Raw genomic sequence first — 23,400 nt, 5'->3', positions numbered from 1 at the left:
TTTGTTATTGCATTTATTTTTTTCTTATTGTTCTCTGCTGGCAAGGACCTTTAATACAATGCTGAATAAAAATGGTAACAGTGTACCATTATTTTATCCTTATCGCAAAGGGAAATATTTCAATGTTTCATCATTTCACTGTAATGTTTAACATAGGTTTTTGTACATATCCGTTATCAGGTTAGGAAAGTTTGTTCTTATTCCTTATTTTCTATGAGATTTTATTGAATGACCTTTGAGTTTAATAAAAAGTATTTGTTCAACTGCTGAAATGATCACATATTTTCTTTTTTTCATCTGTTAACACAGGTGGATTCATTAATTGATTTTCTAATGTTAAACCAATGTTGCATCCTGGTGTTAAACCAACTAGTCACATGCATTATGATATGTGTAAGTTATTATTTATAAGCTTAATATTGTTCTTAAGATTCTTACATCTATATTTACAGCTTAGATTAGCATACAATTTTCCTTTTTTAGTGTCCCTGACATGTTTTCATATTAAAGTTACATCCTTCTTCATAAAATAAGTTACTGAATGTTCCCCTCTTTTGCTTATTTTGGAAGGGTTTCATAAGATTAAAATTATGTGTTCCTTAAATATTTGAAAGAACTCACCAGACATTGTGTCCGGAATTTCCTTTACAGGAAGTTTTTATCTACTGATAAAATTTCCTTGATGGTTACAGAATTATTGTTACCCTTTTTCTCAATTCAGTTTTGAAAGTTATGCTTTTCAATAGTTTGCTTACCGACCTTTCCCAATGTGTTGGCTTCACGTTGTGTGTAACACCCTTGTGTGATTATTTAATCACTGCGTCATCTCTCGTCTTGTTCCTTTCTCACTCCTGACGTTTGTTATTTGTGCTTTCTCTCACTCCTCTGTTTCCCTTCATCAATCTCACCAGAAATTTGTCTTTTCAAAAAACCAACTTTGAGTTTATTTCTACTTTGCTTCTACTTAAATGATATCTACTCTCAGTTTTATTTTTTCTTTTCTCCTGCTTCTTGGAGGAGGCATTATTTTAGTGTGATTTTCTAACTTCCTAGGATGATGCTTAGTTCAGTTTGTGTTCATTTTTTTTTCTTATATTAACTGTTAAGGACATACATGTCTCAGTGGTCACTTTGCTCTCCATCTTTTGCCAAGCAGAGAGTTCATTCTCTCTGTCCCGTCTCCCTCCAGCTACGGTAGCAAGACTTTGGCAAAAAGGACAATTAAAAATTCTTTCAGATGCAGTCATAAAATAAAATAAAAACTAGCCCAAACTTTTTTTTTGAGGAAGATTAGCCCTGAGCTAACTTCTGTCAATCCTCTTCTTTTCGCTGAGGAAGACTGGCCCTGAGCTAACATCCGTGCCCATCTTCCTCTACTTTATATGTGGGACGCCTACCACAGCATGGCATGCCAAGCGGTGCCATGTCTACACCTGGATCCAAACCAGTGAACTCATGGCCGCCGAAGCAGAAGATGTGCACTTAACGTCTGTGCCACCCGGCCGGCCCCAAAACTAGTTAAAACTTAAACAAGACAGGCTTCTTCATGATCTATTAAAACCCACCCTCATTTGGCATGAAATGCTCCACCCTATACAAATAGCAAAAAGGAACAAATAAGTTCAGCAAATTAGTGATGAGGCACCCTAGCTTCCAGTGAATGGAGGTTCAAAGATGAGCCCCTGGTGAATGGGCTTTCAGCACTGTGGCTCTTCCCAAGTCATCAACGCTGATCCCAGGTGGCCTGCGAGGCTTCTCAGCAGGGATTGACCATGCCAAGCACCAGAGTGCATTGCCTTTGCCTCTCACTAGAGGGCAGTCGCCCAACGCAGAATGTCTAGTCTGGCCCCGTCTGGTCAGTAGTGCCATTCCAATTTCCTAACCAGGGTCCAAAGAGCAAATAATAAAAAAATAAAATTCTTGAAAACTCAAGAATGAGCCTCCTTCAAGGAAACTCTCTAACGGGACACGCCCAGAACGGTTGCTGGCCTCATTGCTTTCACTCATTTTGTTAAAATCTTTCCTCAGCCTGCCTCCACGTCCTGTCATTTTTTGGTCCATGTTTCTTATAACCAGTACAGAAGCTTTGCAGAGACCTCCTTGCTTACCACAGGGAACTATTATCATACAGAGCATGATGGTGACATCTAGAGGGCACTTTGAAGAGGCTAGGACAATCTCAGCACCTACATTATTTCAGTTGCCTTTACAAACCCAGACCCAGAGAGAAGTGACCCAGAGACTGGCAAGGAGAACCACTTAAATGTCACTCAGGTATTCAGTGAAGGTGCCCAGCCAAGCGCCACTCTCCCAAAAGGAAGCAGGAAGAAAGATATTCTGGAAGATAATCACACCTTCTTCCCTATATATAGCATCTCCAGACTATCCACTCATCACTTCTACACAGACGACTCTTCTCCTTCACGCTAGACCTGAGCTACAGTCGCAAAATGACCAGGTGAGCTTCTCTGACGGTCTCTGCAATGTGAATGTTCACGCTGTGCAGGCACGTGGGGAGGGAGGGGTTACTGAGGTTCTTTCCTGTGTATTGGACCTGGACATTGTGTGCCTAGGGCTTGTGGTACCACTGAGAGGAGGGGAGCTATTGGACTTTTGTATAAGTGAAAGACGCAAATGTGTGGGTTTGAACTGGAGCCCCCAGGTGTCCAAAGCTCATGAGAGGAGTTTCCTTGCTCTTGGTCTGTTTTCTGTTTCTGATTTTCTTTGTGCCCTGATTCTCCTTCTTTTGTTCATGCCATATTTATCCTTCTTGGGTCTTATCAGACAAGAGTCCAATTTTCTGTTTGGCTGCCATAGGCAGGCAGAGCATCAGGGCTGACAAGGATTTAGAGACCCTGCCATGTTACACTGTGGGTGAGCAACTATGGCTGGAGAGGTGAAAGGACATGCTCTCTGTCGCCAGCACTGTGGGATCCAGTGGGTGGGCTGTGGCAGCCGCAAAGAAGAGGCATCGAAAAACAAAAAATGTTGCAAATGTGAAAGAATTGTCACATTTAATTTGGGAAAAACATTTGAAGTGGTCACCCAAGGGAAAATCAGAGTTTTGTTTGCTTTTCTTTTATATTTTAGTGTGTGGTTTGGTTTTTTATTACATGTGGAGTGTGCAAAGGCCGCACCACCATCCAGCCAGTGCTTTAGGCTCTAACATTCTTAATCTGATTCAGAGTGTCACACAGGTAGTGGCAGGTCACAATCTGTTCTTGTTCACATGATCCTTACTCTGCAATCTCAAAAGGAGAAGAAATGTCAGATACTGTATCTTCTTTTAATCAAATTAGATTCTACTCCAAGCCTACTTTCTCCTAGACTAGTAGGAAATTCACTGTCTGTTAAGCACTGGGGATCTCTCAATTCTAGCTCGGTACTTAAGTTAAGCAAAAACATTCAGGAAGGCACCTCTGGTCCTTGGTCTGCAACGGCCACAGCTGAGATGTACACTCTTTAAAACTCCATGGTCTCTGCAGTGGTTCTGGGGCTTCATTGAGCTAAGACATCTTCACAGAGACTGGGATCCCCAGTGAATGTGTCCATTTTCTCTAGACATAACACCCAAACCCTTCCTCTCTCGTCCCCTGAACCCCCTGGCCCCAGATCCTTCCACCTCCCTGGAGGTGCTTCCCAAAGGCTGTCCACAGGCTCCTATTCCCATGGGACCCACAGAGCCCCTTTATCTTCTCAGTCTCAGGTCATCTCCCACTTCAGTCTCACTGCTTCCATCGTCCACCCTCTTTTATTTAAAGTCACTCATGTCTCTCCCTCCCCCAACCACTGGTGACCTCAAACTTTCAGAAAATACCCGGGATGGGGGCTGTCTGTAGACAATATCATTTTTTGGCTTTGTAACAAAATCTTCTACTTGGCTTTAAGACACTCACATTATGATTTACTTTTGAACAGGAATATATGCTGTTCCTCCAACCTGAATCTCCAGTCGTGCCCCTTCATGTTGAGAGTCCTTGCCCCTGCTCCCCTAATCTCATGAGCTCAGGCTAGTATATTGAGTGGGAGGATGGGACCAGGAGTAGTGGCCCTATCACCACCTGGTATCCATCACCAGATTGGTGATCTAGCATCTTTCTCTCTCCCTTTCTGGATCCTGGTCTTCTGGGATGAAAGGGAAGTGGATGCCAATTTTACCTAAAATCTCTGATGAAATCACAATGTCTCTTTTACTCTGTACCTCTCTGTTTTCCCAAGACCTCCTCCAGCCAAGCACAACTCAGCTTATTCTCAAGCTGTCTAAAGACTTAACTATTGTCTCTGAAATATTTCTTTTTGAGGCTGAACTCTTCCAGGATTTGTTAGGCAAAAAAATTGATTACCTCATCCAAATAAAAGTATCTTTGCACATGCCTCTGGCTGCCTCATCGGTAACGCATCAAAGGACACATCGCTTGGGCAGGGTATTCACTAATCTAGATGCCAGGCACTCAAGGATCCCATGGAAAACTCCTGGTTTTCCTTAAACTTGCAAAGGAGCAACCAGATCTTTTAACTTTGAAAAGTAATCACCTACTATCACTCACAGATTCCAGGCTAGTGTTGAAACTGAAACACTTTGCCAAACTTACTGGCTTCTCAAAATGATCAAAATTTTCCTCCTCAACTCGCTTCACCAGTCTCAGTACTTGGAAGAAGCTGGGGGAAGGGTGACATTTAGTCAGGCTGGGCAGTCAGCAGAGCCTGCTCCTCAACCATGCCCTTGCTCATATCCAGCCTTCAAAATGGACCAAACCATGTCTCATGGGTCTAAAGACCCCCTGGCAAGTGCCTTCTGTGAAAAAGGCTTTATTCTCAGAAAAAATACAGAAACTTTTTCACTTGCCTTCTTCCGGTAATTTAAATTCTTATAATGAGTGTTGGCGAAAGAGAAGGGAAAGGAGGGAGGGAATGAGATTCTACAGGACAGAGACTAGAAATCACAGGCCATGTTCACATTTTCCAAGTGGACCAGAGTCTTTATTGGGGAAAGTAGTGGAAGATAAAGCTGAAAAAACATGAGGAGGCGAGATTCCGGCAGCCTCCTCTACCAGTTTGAAAGAAGCGATCATAGTTTACCTGTGGTGAAGACTTGAGAATTTCTTATCACGGGAGTGGATGAGAATCAAAGATTCCAGATCAGTTTGACCAAAGCCTGAAGTACTAAGAACCTGAAGCAGGTTAGTGGCAATATGAATGGAGACCAAAGTGATAGACACTTGACAAAGCTTGGTGACTAACTGGATGGTCAAGGAGGAGGGAGGAAGAAGGTGATCATGATTGAGGCTGCGGTGTCTCCCATCATTTTCAGAAGCCAGAAAGAGTGATAAAATCACAGAAATTTACTTATAGTTGCATAATGTGCCAGGCTCTCAGCAAACCATTGACATCAATCTTCAGATCAAAACCCCTCAAGGTCCATATTATCTTCCCTATGCAGATGGGAGAGACAATCTTACGCATTTGATCTAAAGGTAACTGTTGAGAAGATAGAGATGAATTAAATTTCCTGTATACAGACTTTGGGCAGATGACTTTAATGTTCCATATGCTGATTAAAAATAAAGATTTATGTTCATTAGAGAAATGCAGGCCAAGGATAAACGATAGGGATCATTTATAGCTGTCATAATGAAGAATTACTGTAAATGTAATTTCTGATGGGCAAAATGGGCCTGGAAGAGAGGAGACTGGGCCAGCAGGGGACAGAGCCAAGAGAACATCTGGGAGATAAGGAGGGATAGATAATGTCTGACTAATGAAAATAAATCAAGAGAGTGAAGCTCCTTAGAAATGTCTGGGTAATGAAAATAAATTGAGAGAGCGGAGCTCCTTAGAAATCATATATATGAAGAGTTGTAGAGCCTGGGAAATCAACAGAGAGGTAGCTACTTGAAAGTACCTGAGTACAGCTATAGGTTCTGTTGAACAGGACACTATAAGAAAGAAGGTAACTGTTGCCTTTATCTTTTTCTATTTTTCATAATAATACTAAGATTTTATTTTCCTTTTTTGACTGTGTTAACATTTTCACAGATGGAACTATAGATTTATTTTTTTGTTCATTCATTTACTATACTGAATCTTTGCTTTCCTCTGCAGCAGCTAATAGAACTATGGGGACAACTCCCACTGCTGCTTTCGAGGCCCTCATGGATGGAGTAACAAGCTGGGATGTCCCCAAAGGCCCCATCCCCAGTGAACTCCTTCTTACTGGAGAGGCTGCCTTCCCAGTGATGGTGAATGACAAGGGCCAGGTCCTCATTGTTCCCTCCTCCTATGGCCAAGGCCGCCTCGTTGTTGTGTCCCGTGAGGGCTACCTGCTGGATGCTGGCTTGGCCCCATTTCTTCTTAATGCAGTAGGCTGGCTCTTTCCCTCCCCTGGGGCTCCCATTGGAGTGAACCGTCCTTGGCATCACTAGTAAACATCCTGCAGGGCTCTGGGGTTGAGGCACAGAGTCAGCCAGAACTGCGAGATGCCCTGGGGGTTTACTGCATCAGTGCCTACAATGACAGCATGACTCCAGAGCTGACCCAGTTTGTGAAACGTGCAGGGGGCTTGCTCACTGGGGGCCAGGCCTGGTATTGGGCCAGTCAGCACGGCCGTGACAAGGTGTTGTCCAGCTTCCCCGGGAACCAGGTGACCAGCGTGGCTGGAGTGTACTTCACCAACACCTGTGGAGAAAGAGGCCAGTTCAAGGTCTCTGAGAACGTGCCCAAGATCCCACTCCACATGAGGTAAGTGTCCCTATGTGGAGTCTGATCTGTGTTAAATAGCAGCCCCATTTCCCCCTTTTTTCAGTCTAGCAGAGGAGAAATTTGTTGGTATGGAAGAGAATCATTGCAAATTACTAGTGTAACTATACAAATGACCTTTGGCGGATAAGGGACAATATCCTTGTAGCCGCCCCTGACGCAGGAAGGGTTAATAATCACCGGAAAAGGCTTGCCAACAGACTGTGACCCAGAGGTGAGAAGGCCAGTCAGCCAATGAAGGGTAAGACCCCCCAGGGCGGGGCAACCTAAGACAGGCGCAGTCGCCTGGGGGCACAGATGGAGACACGATATTGATATTGGGAGCACGAGGAGCTGTTGCCTTGGAGAACTTGCCTGCTCCGAGATAAAAATATACAAGCACAGCAATAACATGATAATATCAAAACAGAGGCCGAGGGAGGGCTCCTTGAGAAATCACTAAGAATTCTTGGCATTCACTAATTACTTCATCCAGAACACCTGTGTATGTTTAACAGATGTAAGTTATGTATATATTGAAACGCTGGTTATAATAAACTCAGAGTGGCCATCAGCCCTCTTAGCATCTATCCTGATGTGTACATTGGATTGCGACACCAACAATCCTCTCTGTTCTCTCCTATGGACTGGGTATTAAATGTCTTGAAGGCAGGATGTTTTTCTGTTTTATTTACTATTGTGCCCCCGAATTTTGACCAGTTAGAAAGAGATGGCTGTAAGTAGAGAAAACATCTATAAAGTTCAAGAGAGAGAAGAATCATGTCTGTTTGAGTTATATCACTAGCACATAGTATCCTACCTGGCATATAGTAGGTACTAAATAAACATTGAATGAAGGAATGAATGAAATTGAGGGTCAATGTACTTCAGGGACAGCAGGGAGAACATGTCACAGTCTAATCCTTGCATTAAGATACTTCTTTCCCCAGGAGTGGAATGGGGCAATGCAATTATCTCTGAGTTGATGAAAGTAGAGTAGCAGCGTGGTTACGAAACCAGGGGCAGCCCTGTGACATCTCCTTCTACAGTGGAGTAGGATTCTCTCTATCTTTTAGAAATTGAACAAGTGATGTGGTTTCTCATAATCATAAGGTTGACTCAAACGAGCTATAATGGTCCTATGATTTGAATCCCAAGAAGTAGATAGGTCAAAGTTCTTCCTCAGTTGCCTACATCCCCTGGATATATAAATCTACCTCATTCTTTGGCACAGATGAATAGTATTCCATGTGGTGGCCATAGTGTAACTTATATACCCATGGAAATATTGATGGGATCTAATATCTGCTATTATTCAAAGTTTCAAGATGAATATCCTTATATGTCATTGTATACAACTGCAAGTGTTTTTTGGTATACAGTCCAAAAAAGGTGAATAGCTAATTAAAAAATATTTGTATTTGAGATGTTAATAGAAACTGACAAATTGCCATTTTAAAAGGCTATATCAATTTACACATATAACAAAAATAGTGTCCCAGACAATCGCTACTACTGGGTGTTATTAATTTTTGTTTGACATTCTTACCAGTATGGAATGTGAAAAATGTTCTTATTTTAATTTGTATTTCTCTGATTACAAATGGAGAGGATTCTTTTTATGTTTATGGTCATTTGTATTTCTTCTTTGAATTGTCTGTTCACAACTTTTATTTTTTTCTATTTGGTTTTTGTCTTTGTCTTATTGATTACTAAGTGTTTTTTTCTATAGTACACATGGTAAGTTTTTGTCTATGTTACATGCTGCAAATACTTCTTTCTACCATTTGTTTTTTAATTTGTTTTGGGAGTTATATACATGTTTTACATTTGTATGTGGTCACATCTATCAGTCTTTTTCCTTCATAGCACCTTTTATTGTTAAAAAGTCTTTTCCCATTATAAATGTGTAAAAATACCTCCCTCTATTTTCTTCTAGTACTTTTATGGTTTTATATTTTACATTTAGATCTTTAATCCATATAGATTTTTTTGTATTATATCATACATATTTTTTCTCAACATATGGCCAATTCTGACAGTACAATTTGTTGAAAAGTCAGTATTTTGTTCACTGATTTTAAAGGTTACTTTTTTGTATAATATGCTTCCATATGAGTATGAATCTGTTCTTCAGCTATCTCCCCTGGACCTCTGACCTATTTGTCTGACTCTGCACCAACCATATTGCTTTTGTTACTCCAGCTCTGAAGTGAATTTTGACATCTAGGAAAACAAACTCTTCTCCATATCCCCATATTACATTGCTCAGCAATTTCAAAAATTTCCTGTTTGCTTTTGGACATTTATTCTTGCAAATTAAACTATAGAAGCAATTTATCAAGTTCCTTTAAAATATATTGAGACTTTGGGCAAGATTAGACTCAATTTAGAGATTATTTAGGGATAATTAACATCTTGAAAAATTGGAACTATTCATCTAGCATCAAAGTATGTCTCTTCAGTCATTCAGGTGTTCCTGTATATTCTTTGTCAAGTTTTATAGATTTCACTAGAAAGTCTTTTCACATTTCTTAGTAGTAGGATTATTCTTGATACTTTTATATTTTTTTGGCCATTATGAATTATGAAATTATCCATTGTATAATTATCTGTTCCTGATTTAATTATTGAGTTTTGTGTCTATATTGAATTCAAACACTCTTTCATTAGTTATAATAGTTTGTCAGTTGATTCTCCTAAATCTTCTAGTAGATGGAATCTAGTAGCAAATAATGGAATTTTTTACTCATTTCATTATAATATTTCTTTCTTTCATTCATTAAATAGGACATCCCTTAAAATTATGAATAGCAGCAGTAATAGAGGGAAACCTTGGTCTTTTTCTCCTGGTTTAACAGAAGTGCTTCTAATGTTTTGATGTTGCATATTCTAATGGCTACATTTTATTCAGACAAGCAAGTTTTCCTCAACTTACAACTTAGTTTTTAATTTTGTTTTATTTTTTAAAATCAGGAATAAATTTTATCAAAAGCTTTCTTGACATCAATAGGAATGAGAAAGTTGATCTCTAATTTATTAGTGCTCTGCTCCACATTTGTTCAGAGTCAGAGTCAGAACTCCTAACCATTGAGCTATATTATCTATTTTGGAAGCCTCTCCCTCTCCCAAAAAATCAAGAGTTGAAATGAAATGGATGGTTTGGTTTGAGCATCATTTAGACTTAATATTTTGTTAACTACAGCACCCCTTCCTCTTGATAATGTCACTTGATCTGTTTTTTCATAGTATCAGTAGTAATGTGTGTTTACTCACAGAAAATCTCAACTATAAAGAGTTTTTGTAAGTTTTCTATTTCAAAGACACCAACCTGAAAATCAGTTGTGAAACGTCTGCACAGATAGAGAAATCTATAGGCAGAATGAATACTTTAACTAAAATGCTACATGTTGATTTGAGAACAAGACAAAAAACTGTCGAAGTATTTTCTCAATTTTATGTGGAAAATGAATTAAGAAATAACTTACAGCAGTTATTTCACAGTATTTGATAAAATCAGTAAATGAACATTTAAAAATATATAGAAATTATTTTTTTCTGATTATGAAGATAAATTCAGAACATGTGAAAAAGTATAAAAGGAAACAAAAATCATCCAAAGTGATCCTACCTAGAGCTAACTGCAATAACATTCTAATATATACCCTTCTAGTAATTTTTCTATACTTTCAATAATATTTTCAATATTATTTTGGATCTTCCTGTACACACTGTTTTTGTAAGTTCAGTTTTTTCACTCATTTTTAATTGCTGCCTTTTATCGTAACTATACCTATGCCAAAATCTATTTACTCAACCTCCAAGTTTTGACAGCTAAGTAGAATACAATTTAATACAACACTGAAATATTTTATCAGCTAGTTTAAAAAAATGGTGATGTTTTCTTACCTGATTTAATTGATAAAAAATGATGGAATAAATGTTTTCCTCTATGTAATAATTCCAGAGGTTTTATTTAAAAACTACAAAAAGTAAGCAGAACAAAAGACAGCCTAGAGCTCTGATAAAGATAATTTGAGAATTTGGGGAATTTCACGGCCTTTTTTATTTATGCATGTGTATGTGAGCACATTTTGTAGAATATAAGCCTTCCAAATTTATAAGCAGGTCTTCTCTTTATGGGAATGATAGGCTGTTTTCTAAACTTTATTTCATATTTTTATTCAAATAAACAATGTATAATTCAGAATAGTCAATGGATTGTTGACTGAGACAGCAGTTCATGCTGGAAAATTTCACTGGGAGAATTTATATTTTTATTTCAAGATATATTGAGTCTTTAAAGTAGAATCTCACAGTTTTATGATGCTAATTACTCATAATCAAAACTGATTTGAAGACTGCAAGATTAAAATAGCAGTCTCCTCTCTTTCCTCTTAAAGGTTTTGTTCCCAAAGGCCTCAGGTCTTGGGTGTTATCTTCTGACCTATTTTTACGCTCACCTGTCTTGCAGGTGCTAATGGGGGGGGGAGGGCGGGAAATGCCCCTTCTCCAGGTGTGGGGAGGACCACAGTCAGGATCAGCAGCAGCTCCCAGAAGGGATCTCAGAGCTGGACATCAGTGGAGAGAGAAAACACACCCAGCTGCTGGTTCATGGAGCCCTGGCCTTTCCCCTGGGACTAGACAGCTCATTAGGCTGCTTTCTTGCAGCTGCCCATTATGGCTGTGGTCGTGTGGTGCTTGGTGGCCATAAGAGTTTGATCCTTGATCACAGGATGGGCCCATTTCTAGTCAATGCTCTGCACTGGCTAGTGAGGAACCAGAAAGAGATAATTGGATTGAGCTAAAAAATGCAAGCACTGGGCACTATGTTATCAAAAAATAACCTGGAGTGGAGAAGGGCAGACCTTCTGACCAGTGACTTGAGTGTCTTTTGCTGTGAATCACTCGGCAACATGGATGTCAAGAAGGTGGAGGAATTTATTGCAGAAGGCGGAGGGTTGCAGATTGGTGGCCAGGCCTGGTGGCAGGGCTACAAACACCCAAATTCTAACTGTATGTCTTGGTGTCCGAAGAAGAAGCTCCTTACACGCTTTGGCCTTGGCATCTCAGATCAGCAAAGCAGTACAGGTTGCTTCCCAGTCCACAATCCCGGGGTGATAACCTACCGCATCCGCAGAGCTCTCTCCCAATTCAAGTCCATGCTGTGCAATGAAAGAAGAGGCATAGACCACAGCTGGCTAGAAAGGCTAATGAAAGACTGTGCCTACATGTTTCAAATCCCATATAAGGGAATTCCCATCTATGAGTCTGTGCACAAAACCGTCCCGGAAATGATCCAACAAAAGGGCTTACCACTCGTGAATAAGGAAAACCCAATTACTAGGGGCAGCTCTGAGGCCATCCCGATATCCTTGGCCAGAGACCTGGCCAAATTGGGAACTGACTGCTTTCTGTTGCTCTGTGATCAGACTCTGTCCTTTCTATGTCCCACAGAATCTCCCATCACCATTGAGATCAGTTCAGGTATGGAATGAAGAGAGGGGTTAGGATGGTGCAGGAATAGGGAGATGGTGGACTGGGTGACTTCAGCAGCATTCAAAGGACCTTCCCCCTCAGGAAGGCCACCTCCATTCTTTCCATGAACCTTTAAGAAGGTAGGGTTTAGGGATTCTAAGTGAGATATGGGACACATGAGTCATGGCAGCATAGGCGAGTTCAGGTGTGCGCAGGAGGTGCAAAATCTTTGGGAGGGACTGTGGGGATCCTGTGTGAAGCTGGAGCCATGGTGATGGGAAGACCTCAACCTTCTCCACAGTTCTTCTCAGACAACAGTAGTTCCTGGGTGGGTACTGGACTCTACTTACCTCAAGGACAAATTGCAGAAGTTACGCTGTCTGATGATGCTGTCTCTGCTGACTTGAAGGTAGAGCATTCTGAGCCCACCTCCACACGAAGTGAACTTCTGACACTTCCTTAGCACTTTTACTTCTTCTCTCAGTAATGTTTTAGATTCTCTCAACAACCCCACCGGGCGTACAGGGCAGGTACCACCCTCACTTTACAAAAGAGGAAAGCCATCATGGAAAAGCCCAAGGTTCTGGTGAGAACAAGGAATCACAAAAGGTTCTTTATCTCCTCCTCCTCTTTTGCCCGATATCAAACACTTTCTGACCTTTATTCTTTCCCCTAACATCTCAAACCTTATGGGCTGCCCAAGCTCCAGCCCCATCCTAAATAAAGGGATCACTTCCATAGATACTTACATGGGTGCAGATCCTGCCCTCTCCTAGCTGAGACCCACAGGAAATACCAGAGAGAGTCACTGTCTTCTCTGAGTCAGTATTTAACATGGGGCTGGATTTGCTTAAACAAAAGAAAAAAAATCCCCAAACTCCATAGAGAGCAAAGAATCATTATGACCAGAAAGGGGTGCCCTGAAGAAAGAGGCTAAATAGAAGCCATCCTGCCCTTATCCAGGTGAGACCTACCACTCAGGCATGCTCCTCTTCTCACTCCTGCTCAGGACAAGGCAGGTCGGAATCCTGTCTGCACTCAAACCCTCACACACAGCTATTCAAACATCCCCATGATGACTCCCTTGTCTCCCTTGATGGATGCTTACTCTGACAGGTACTGATCAACTGCTGCTCCAATAACCTAAGTCTAGCAGAGACTTACTACCGGTCCCCTGTGATGATGCACCAGTGCAGCTGGGAAACAACAAAGATGTCCATCTCCTGGCTCTGGGGGGGGGGCCTCCTCTACATCATTGTGCCCAGCGGTTTTAAACTGGGCTCTGTGCCTGTAACCATCAGTGGAGCTGTGTCTGCTCCATACTTCAAGCTGGGTGAGCGGGGGATTTGGATTCAGCTTAGGTCCCAGAATAGAGGCGAGTCTGGAGGTGGAGAGTGGGCTGGCTGTAAGAGAGAACAGGGGCCTGAGTGATGGAAAAAAGGGGAGTGAGTCTTGAGGGCAGAAAGTGAGCTGGACAATATGGACACATGATCCTTGGAGACCTGAGAGAGGGATGGGGAAAGGGACAGGGGTTTGTGTTTCCTTTTATGGCAAGGAAAGACTTTATTAATTACCAGGTTGTCTCTCTCTGTGGTCAAAGTTCTGTAATATAAAACCAGGAAAAATGATGTGGGCAGACTTATTTCTTAGGTAAGACATCCCTGGAGGAGTAGAGAGGCTGTATCCAGGAGACCTGGCAACCTGGGAGAGTTGGCAACAGAGAACATCATCTTGACAGCGCCAACTGCAAACCTCCGGGCTGTGGAGGACCCAGAACCTTTACTCTGCCTCTGGGATGAGATGATGCAGGCTCTAGCCAAGCTGGGAGCTAGACAATTTCCTCTTCTTCATCCTGAAAGGATAGCTGCTGACGTAAAGATCTCAGCTGGTGGGTGCTCTGGGGGAATTCTCTGAAAATTTATTTTCCAATTGAACAAATGTAATTTAAATTACAAAGCAAAATTTTGCTGGGATCAGTAGAGGAAATGATGCATAACACTTAGTGTCCTGCAAACCACGTTCTCGTGAAAAAGATAAATTATTTAAATCTTCAAGACAAGGAGTCACAGGCTAGTAAGAATGGAGAAAAAATAAGTCACATATGGCTTCATGAAACATGTAAGAAATGAGTGGAGACAGAGCTGGCAATGAAAAGAAGCAGAGGACGGTACTTAGAGCAGAGTAAAGGAGGCCTTGTTGAGTCTTGAGAAACCTGGAGAAAATGTAGGTATTTATAGAAAAATGAGGAAGCCTGATTGCCATCCTCAGGCTCTCAAAATGATTCCACAAAATGGATTAAGACTAATTTCTAGAAGGGAGAAACATACTGTTTTCTCTCAGAGTCCCAAATCCAGACACTGCACACCACCCACATAAAAACAGGTGCCAACAGTCACCCACACAAAAATGAAAAAATAAAAAAAGACTGATGACATGAATAGTCACATTCCATATACATGCAACTTTCAGGTCAAGTAGGGAGGAGAATGTAAAACTCTAAGAAACTGGGAAGGATGCCAGCTAGGTTGCAAAGAAACTTGGACAGGGAGGTAAAGTCAGATGCTTTTCTGATTAATCTGGGATTACTCAAAATGTTCTGGGTCTTCTGGGATCGTGGGGGAGATATAATCTGCAAAGAATATCATACATCACCTCGTCTCTTCTTCCTTATCGCTTTCTTCAGGTTGGATGCCTTCTGGGTACCCCACCACATGCCATGTGCAACCAGTGCCTGAGTTCCTTGATGAGGGGATCATAAGGTCGAAAGGCATTTAAGCTCCCTTCCACGAGCTGGGCCACAACCAGCAGCTATCCGGATGGACTATCCATCCCCATACCACTGAGGCCATGTGCAACCTCTGGCCAGCCTACGTGAATGAGATGGTCCTGAACTAATTCCCAGGGCTCAGGCCCACTCTGCTCTGGGACCTCAAAATCGGGAGCAGAGGATCAAAATGCACATGGACAAGGGAACCCCCCTGAATGCCTGGAAGATGTGGATGGCTCTGGAAACAGATCTTCAGGTATTGAGCAGAAATGGAGGGAGGTAGGGACCCACAGCTCTGACCCCAGGAGCCCAACAATTCCTTCCTCACCCGCACCAGCCATGGGCCCATGATTTCCCCTGGACCTGGTGGACTGGTGGTTTCTCTCTGTGGCTCAGGTTTTACACGTCTATAGTGGGTAACGATACAAGTCTCACTCCAATCCTCGGCCTCAGAATTTTTGGGAAATAAATGAAAGTGGGTGGAGTCATTGCGAAAAGTAATTATAACACAGCTCTGGCCAGACAACCTTGAAGCAGAACCTCAGCTTTGTCAAATACAAGATCCAATTGTTTCTTCTGAGTCATCTTTATAGCTCAAAAGACGATGACATTACTTCACTTTATCAATGCATTACAGGGATATATTTTGGGGAGAGTGACCTGGTAGCAAGTTTCTCAAGACGGTATCTTCCTCCTCAAACCCCTAATGTGGAAGACTTCTGGTTTCATTATAAAAGAATACCATATGTGCAGTGTTTTGTAGCTTTTCAAAAACCTCTCCCATTTTTCTCATCTAATCCTTGCCAGCTGCATGAAATACACTGCAGAAGTCTTGTCATGATCTTCATTTTACAGGGGCAGAAACTGAAGTTTAAAGAGCATAAGCAGTTTGCCATTGACCTTATGATTAATAGGAAGGGACAGACCTAGAACTCAAGTTCGGTGTCCTGACTCCAGTTGCCCATTCTGGGCACTACAGCACTCTGTCTCTGGATTTTCAGTCTCCACAATTCCAAAGAGTGTGAGATTACTTCAGGCAGCAAAATAGCTTTGGATTATACCATTGTCTTTAATAGTAACTAATCTGTTTGCCCATCTGCATGAAAGAGTCATAGTCTCAGCCAGAAGCTTGACATACAAATTCACTTCAAAGCCTCTGGGGGGCAGACTCCCTTCACTGCTCTCCTCCTAGACTTCTGTGGCTCTGGGGTCTGAGACTCAAGTCCTGGCCAGGCAGCCACCTCCCTGACTCCCCACCTTTCATTCCCACCACTATGGTCAAAACCCAAGGCCCAAGCATCTCTCATCTGAACTATTCCAGCAGCCTCTTCACTAGTCTCTTTACTTCTAGCTACAATCCCAACAGACTTACGTCTGCACTGCTGAATAAACTGCACATTTCAGCTAAAAACCCTTTAGTGACTCCCTATTGCCTTCAGGTAGAACGCCAAACTCTTCATTATCTGGCTCTGCCTTATCTTCCTGCCTTGAGTTCCAGGCTCTTACTCATTCGCCAGCAAATCCAAACTGTTTATAGTTTTCAGAACACATCACTGTATTCCATGTTTCTGTGCATTTACAAACACTGCTCTGTCTCCCTAAAATGGTTTTGTCTTCTTTATATACCAGGAAAACTCCTGTTCATCTTTCAAAATCAACTCATTTGTCACGCTTTCCAGGAAACCTTCCCTGAATACATTCCTTTGAGACATTATTTACTTGCTCTCCTGCATTACTTTTTGTGTTCTAATGACACGACGTTGTCAGTTATTTGCTTAAGCACTTGTCTCTCTTATCGGGGGCCAGTATAGGAGAGTTTTCTCCTTTTTCATCTTTGTGAGCCTAGTGTTCAGCACAGCTCCTGGTACACTGTAGATGTTCAATAAATGGTTGATTATAATTACTATTAGATATCTCCTAATGATCTAATGGATACATGATATCACAGCTGAGCAATGATGAAAGAATGACAGTGGTGCTGGCTGAGACATTCTACTTCAACTTGTCTTCAAGGCTGTGATCCTCCAGGGTCATAGATTCTTACGTGATGAACCAGGAGTATGTCCTTTGTAGCTCTAAAGTTCTACAATCCTGATGATCCATTGGAGGGGCCTTCCAGGACCTGCCTCTGAGCACCCATCTCTCCCTACTGTCTGAGTCTCTCCTAGCTCTACCCACAAAGAATGCATTCTTCTTACATATCTGCCCGTCTCCAGAAGGCAATTTGGCAGACTTACTAGGAGTCAAATCTTCAACAAAGAATAAAAATTTCATTACATCTGGATGGTGTGGGTATTTTCAAATGGTAGGCTTCCACTTTTGAGATGAGAGGATATCCTCACTAGATCAGATTGAAATCTTTATCTACCACTAAGCTTAGGAGTGAGAGAAATAATAATACCAAAGTAACTACCATTTCTTGAGAACCTATTATGGACCAAATAATGTGTAAGCATAGATTCCATCTCTGAGACTAGAGTGAGGCAGAGTAAGGTATGACACCAGTCCCTGGAATGAAGATTATAAGGCAATGGAGAAGGAGAGAACCACTGATGAGAATTAAATGTGTTAAAAAGTGCCTTGTAACTAAACATTAGCAAGCAATTTATTGTGTGTGTGAATGGGTGGATTTTGTAGACTTAATACCTCATTCTGTCCCTACTTTCCCTCTCAAGCTCCAAGAGGCCTTTGGGTGGGAGCCATTCATGCAGCTCTTTGCTGAATACCAGACCCTCTCTGGCATCCCCAAAGACAACAGTGGCAAGATGAATTTATGGGTGAAGAAATTCTCTGAAAAGGTGCAGAAGAATCTGATTCCTTTCTTTGAGGCCTGGGGCTGGCCTGTCCAGAAGGAAGTGGCTGATAGCCTGGCCTGTCTGCCTGAGTGGCAGGAAAATCCCATGAAATCATATACACTTTACAGAAAGGAGTGAAGAATTGTAGAAACGTTCACTGTGAAACAAATCACTGGGTTCAACAGGTCTAATCCTTACTTAATCAACCCAAATTTCAACTTTATTTTTTTCTCAATCTTATTCAGAATATCCTAATTCTTTTGAAAAGTGGAGATTAAATTGAACAGTCATTTTCAAAATTGGTAATATGTATAACTCAGGTTTTCTCTAGTTTTATTTATTTATTTTAATAGCAGTAACATTGGATTATAATATTATATAGCTTTCAGTTGTACATCGTAATATATTTCCAATTCTGTGTAGATTACAACATGTTCACCACCCAAAAACTAGTTACAGTCCATCCCTTCACATGTGAGCCTAATCACCCCTTTTATCCTCCCCTCTTCCCTTGTGGTAACCACCAATCCAATCTCCATTGCTATGTGTTTGTTTGTCATTATTTTTATCTTCTACTTATGAGTGAGATCATATGGTATTTGACTTTTTCCCTCCGACTAATTTCACTCATCATAATACCCTCAAGGACCATCCATGTTGTCTCAAATGGCTGGATTTCATCATTTCTTATGGCTGAGTAGTACTCCATTGTGTATATATACCACATCTTCTTTATCCATTAGTCCCTTGATGGGCACCTGGGTTGCTTCCAAGTCTTGGCTATTGTGTATAATGCTGCAGTGAACATAGATGTGCATGTATCTTTATGCCTTCGTGTTTTCAAGATCTTTGGAAATGTACCCAGCAGTGGTATAGCTGGATTGTATGGTAGATCTATTCTTAATTTTCTGAGGATACTCCATACTGCTTTCCATAATGGCTGCACCTGTTTGCACTCCCACCAGCAGTGTACAGGGGTTCCCTTCTCTCCCTATCCTCTCCAACGTTTGTTGTTTCCTGTCTTGTTAATTATAGCCATTCTGACAGGAGTGAGGTGATACCTCATTGTAGCTTTGATTTGCATTTCCCTGATAGTTAATGATATTGAGCACCTTTTCATATGCCTGTTGGCCATCTGTATATCTTCTTTGGAGAAATCTCTGTTCAGATCTTTTGCCCAGTTTTATTGTTTAAACCAAAGGGATTTGTTTCTTGATTTGTTTAGCATTTTACATTTGCTTCATTGGGTGACAAGAGTTGCTCCACCCAAAGACTTAACCCCAAGAATGTCTTTCTTTGGATCCCTATAGAGCACCTTTCTCCAAATCCTAAAATTGTTTCATATATTTTACAGATATCTTTTGTCTGGGTGGTTTGAGCACAGTAGGTAGTCAACAGATACTTGCTGAAAAAGAATAGTAACACCTGCATGATGGAGAACTCACTGTGTGCCAGCTGGGATGGTAAGCGCTTTACCTGGACTAGGTCATTTCCTGATTGTAACCACCCTACAAGTTAGGCACTATTGCCGGCAGACCCTGTTCCAAGTAGGAGAATGTGTTCCTGGAAATTAAAGCTCTAATGTAATAATAGGTTAAACTTCATGGAGATATATTCCATATGCTTTGGGAGTTATTGATTCGTATACTCACCTTCTGAGTGTTCTTTAGAATTATTCCCATGGAATTATTCCCAGACAGGAGCTGCTACATCGTCTACCAAACACCCTGTGTTTTCCCTTGGGGAAATAATTGAACAATTTGCTGACAATTAAAAGTCTGTTATCCAAGAAAATATGATGTTGGTGTTAGAAAGATAGACCAAAGTAAGCAAACAAAAGAAATATTGGCTTGTTTCATGCAAACCAAGGAAAGCTTTGCAAGACACATGGCTGCTTTTTGGTCAGGATCTTCTGTGCTGGAGGATCAATGTTGTTGCAAATCCATGCTGAATGGAGCGCTGCTAAGCCATGTATGCATAGATAATCTTCACTGGCACACAAGGAAACCTAAATTTCAAAGTGACACACTAACAAATTGTAGAGCAAGAATTTGAAACAGAGCATTAGAGTCCAGATCCAGCTCCTGTAACTGAAAGAACATACGATCGTAGCTATCCTTCCTCTAGTTACAAGAGCCCAATATATGCTCAAAGAGAAAAGAAATATATAAATGTGCTTTTCTTTAGTGGACTTCCTGCCTTTTTCATCTGTTCTATGAACCTTCCTCCTGAGAGTTACTTCTGCCTTCTCTATGATTGGAATGGGCTGGCAATCAAGGGACCACAGCAGTCTCATCATAAGAGTAGGCACAAGACCATGAACAGCCAGAGTAAGCCATCCCCTAGACTAGTGGCTGGACCGTGGATTTTCACATGACTTAAGTAGAATCAGGCAGTGTCCTTTTTTGATGACTAATAAAGTCATTGGTGAAGGAAGAATGATTTTTTCCCTGAGATCATGGTTTCTATGAGCCATTTAAGCCAGGAGCAGCCTTGCAATTATGTTCACACAAAGAGAGCCTTGTGGACAATGAAACCTATATAAAGGAAAACGATGAGAAATCAAAGATCTAACTCCCTAAATCTATTGCTCAGGAATCTAGATCTAGCAGTGCTTCAAGCTCCATGTCAACTCCCAGAATTTTGTTTCCTGAATCAATAAATTTCTTCCTTCCTCTTCTACCAGTTTGAGTTGAGTTTCTATCACCTGTCATCAGAAAATTCCAACTAAAATATTTTCCCCTTCCTCAAGTCCTCTCCAGTTTGCTGTTAGTACAGTGTGACTCCTGTCTTTTCTCACAAAAGATTTGCCCTGAAATAGACCTTTCTGGTTTCACAGCTCTTTCCTGTACATATAGTTGGTGAGCTCCAGCAACATGAGTCAGGACACTGATAACACAAGCCAGTTTTCCTCTGATAGTAAAGGTAGTCTAGAGGTAGACTCCACCTCTAGAATTCCATGATTCTGAAACCATAAACCATGTTTTTAAAGGTACCTTTGGATAAAGAGGATAGACGAGAATTTGATTTTTTCCAGCTTTGGAAAGATGGGAGTCTGCTTGGAAAGGCTGACTAGTGGTTCTTTGTCTCCTCTTTTAGGTCCCAATTTAAAGATTATTTCTTAGAGGAAACACTATACCAGCTGTTCCCTGACTCTGCACACTGTGTACCTGCAGTCACACCACCCATGCTTCATTGAATACTTCTCATCACATTTGCAGTTAGTTTGTTTAATGTTTTGTTCCCTTACTAGACTGTACATTTCATGGAGGCAGGGCTGAGGTCCATATTTCTCAGAATTTTATTCCCAATATGTAGCACAGTGCTTGGAACATCAAAAATTCTTGATGGATAGGTATTTGTGGACTGAATAAGGTATACAAGACTTATTAAGGATTTCTAACTCCTTTCCAATTGAATATCCTATAGAGGTCTACAACATTTATTGAAATTCAAAGAACTCCTTCCATTACTCTAGAAAAAAACTGCCATATGACTTTAGTCTTTTCTGTATTTTTTTCTGCTTCATACCTGGTTCCATAAATTTTGGTCATTTTGGTGGTCAGATTGGATCAGAGGGAACTTTCCATTTGTCTCCTCACTACCCCTTTTACATATTCAAGATTAAATACCTATGAGAATGTTTTCTGCAAAATTTCTGTGGGGGATGATGATGGAAACTTTCAAGGGAAATAATCAGCTTTTAATTAAATTCCTTAGGCCTGGACATTATATGGTCTCTGTCTTTGCTTCTTCCCACACCTGCTTCTTTTCTTTCCTCACTTGAACTTCAGCCAACATTCATTGTGGAAAGGCTCTTCTTTTCTCTGAATTATCACTTCCCCCAGTGTTGCTATACGTCATTAAATTTGGGATCAAGGGCATTCCTCTAAGTCAGGATGAATCACAAATCTCTTTAATATCATCAACCAAAATAACTCCAATCCTTTCCTGTCTGTCCTCAAGATGGCACACTAAGCACAGGCTCCAGCCTCTTCAACCCTCTCCCTAAACTACTAGAAAGAGGAGCTCTTTTCTAAAACTCTAACACAGCATTGGAAAGGCAGAAGGCAGGCTCCCCCTAAAAGACCCAGGGAGATGTTATCACATAGTGAAAGAAAACCAACAACCTGCCCAGTACGAAGTGTGCTACAGAGCAGGAGTGGCACGGGTGTGCTCCAAGTGCAGAGGGTGTGGACTGGGGGAACAGATAAGTCTCAAGAATGCAAGGATGATGCAATTTTAGTATATCTAATATGTTCACTGAATTCACAGATTACAAGAGAAAAACTTTATGATCATGCCAAAAACATAATTTAAAAAATCCAAGACCCAATCATGATTAAACATGATCAAATATTTGCAGCATAGTAAAGTAGAAACTTCCTAAATCAGACAGTATATCTACCGGAAAGCTTCAGCAAGCATTATACTCAGTAGTAAAAGTTTAGAAGCATTCACATTAAATTCAAGAACATGAAAAGAATGTTCACTCTGAAGTGCTACCTTCAGCAGATCCTTAGAGGCCCTTATAAATGCATTTAGACAAGAAAAATAGACGAATTGGAGAGAAAGAAACAAAATTGTCATTATTTTCAGAAAATACAACCCTCTATTTTGGGGGGTGTACCTAGTAGACTTAGCTGATGAATTGCATGTGATGCGGACAGGTAAAGAGAAATCCAGGATGACACCTAGGCTCTCACCTTGAGCCCTCAGTATTTTTTATACATTAGTTGAGAGAGTGGGAAATGAGAGTGTGGGATGAAGAGAAAATATCAAATAGTTTAATATAGGAGTCTAGATGTTAGAGGTTTGGAGAACAGAATTAAGAGGAGATATTAGATAGGCAGTTTGACAGATGAGCGTAGGCTTCAGAACAGAGGTCAGGCCGGAAAATACAAATTTAGAATTCATCAGAATATAGATGGTATTCAAAGCTTTAGGTCACATTAAATTCCTTAAGAGGAAGAACGTTGGGAATGCTGCAAGCCAACATTTTTGGGCAAGCAAATGAGACTGGGAAAGACCAGCCCGGTGAGATAAGAGAAAGCAGAAACTTATTATGGTTTCACGGAACTGTGGGAAAGGAAATATATATTTTTTTAAAGTGGAGGAGGAGGGAGAAGTCAACAGTCATATGTTGTTGAATGTTCATGAAAAAGTCACGTAAAATGAGGGTGGAGAGGTAACTTTGGGATCAGTCTTCATGGAGGCTGTTGGTGCTCTCATCAAGGTAGGTGGTGGGGTAGGTTGAGGAGAATGGGAGATGAGGAATTTGAGACAACCCATATTTAAACTGCGTTTAATACATTTTTCTTGGTAAGGAAGCAAAGAAATAGAGTGATAACTGGAGGAATAAAAGCTGAGGGGAGAGTTTATTTTTTAAAATAATCGAATATTAGAGATTATTTTTATATAGATGTGAATAATCCAGTATAGAGGGAGCAATTGTGACTTATGCATTTGAAAGAGGAAAAAAGTAAATTAAGTTTAGTTTTATATGAAATTATAAAGTAGTTTTCAAGTAAAGGGAAAGAGATTCGATAGAACATAGATTCACAGGTCAGCCAGACAAACCGATTTTCTTTCAACACAATTAGATTTGAAATTTGTTATATGTTT

At 40.9% G+C, this 23,400-nt stretch overlaps 1 protein-coding gene across 1 annotated transcript; it reads left to right on the top strand.

The window, feature by feature from the left end:
• The first annotated feature begins 1,041 nt into the window (after positions 1-1,041).
• LOC106842226 (TRPM8 channel-associated factor 3-like) lies at positions 1,042-14,190 on the top strand. Its single transcript, XM_070515120.1, is given in 3 exon segments — positions 1,042-6,402; positions 6,405-6,738; positions 11,252-14,190. Coding segments are annotated over 3 exon segments (1,602 nt in total). The 5' UTR covers positions 1,042-6,116; the 3' UTR covers positions 12,234-14,190.
• The last annotated feature ends 9,210 nt before the right edge of the window (positions 14,191-23,400 follow it).

The sequence above is a fragment of the Equus asinus genome, chromosome 1 (genome assembly GCF_041296235.1).
Source record: "Equus asinus isolate D_3611 breed Donkey chromosome 1, EquAss-T2T_v2, whole genome shotgun sequence".
NCBI lineage: Eukaryota > Metazoa > Chordata > Mammalia > Perissodactyla > Equidae > Equus > Equus asinus.
Note: the sequence above shows the minus strand (reverse complement) of the source record. Positions and strands in the feature narration are given on the sequence as shown.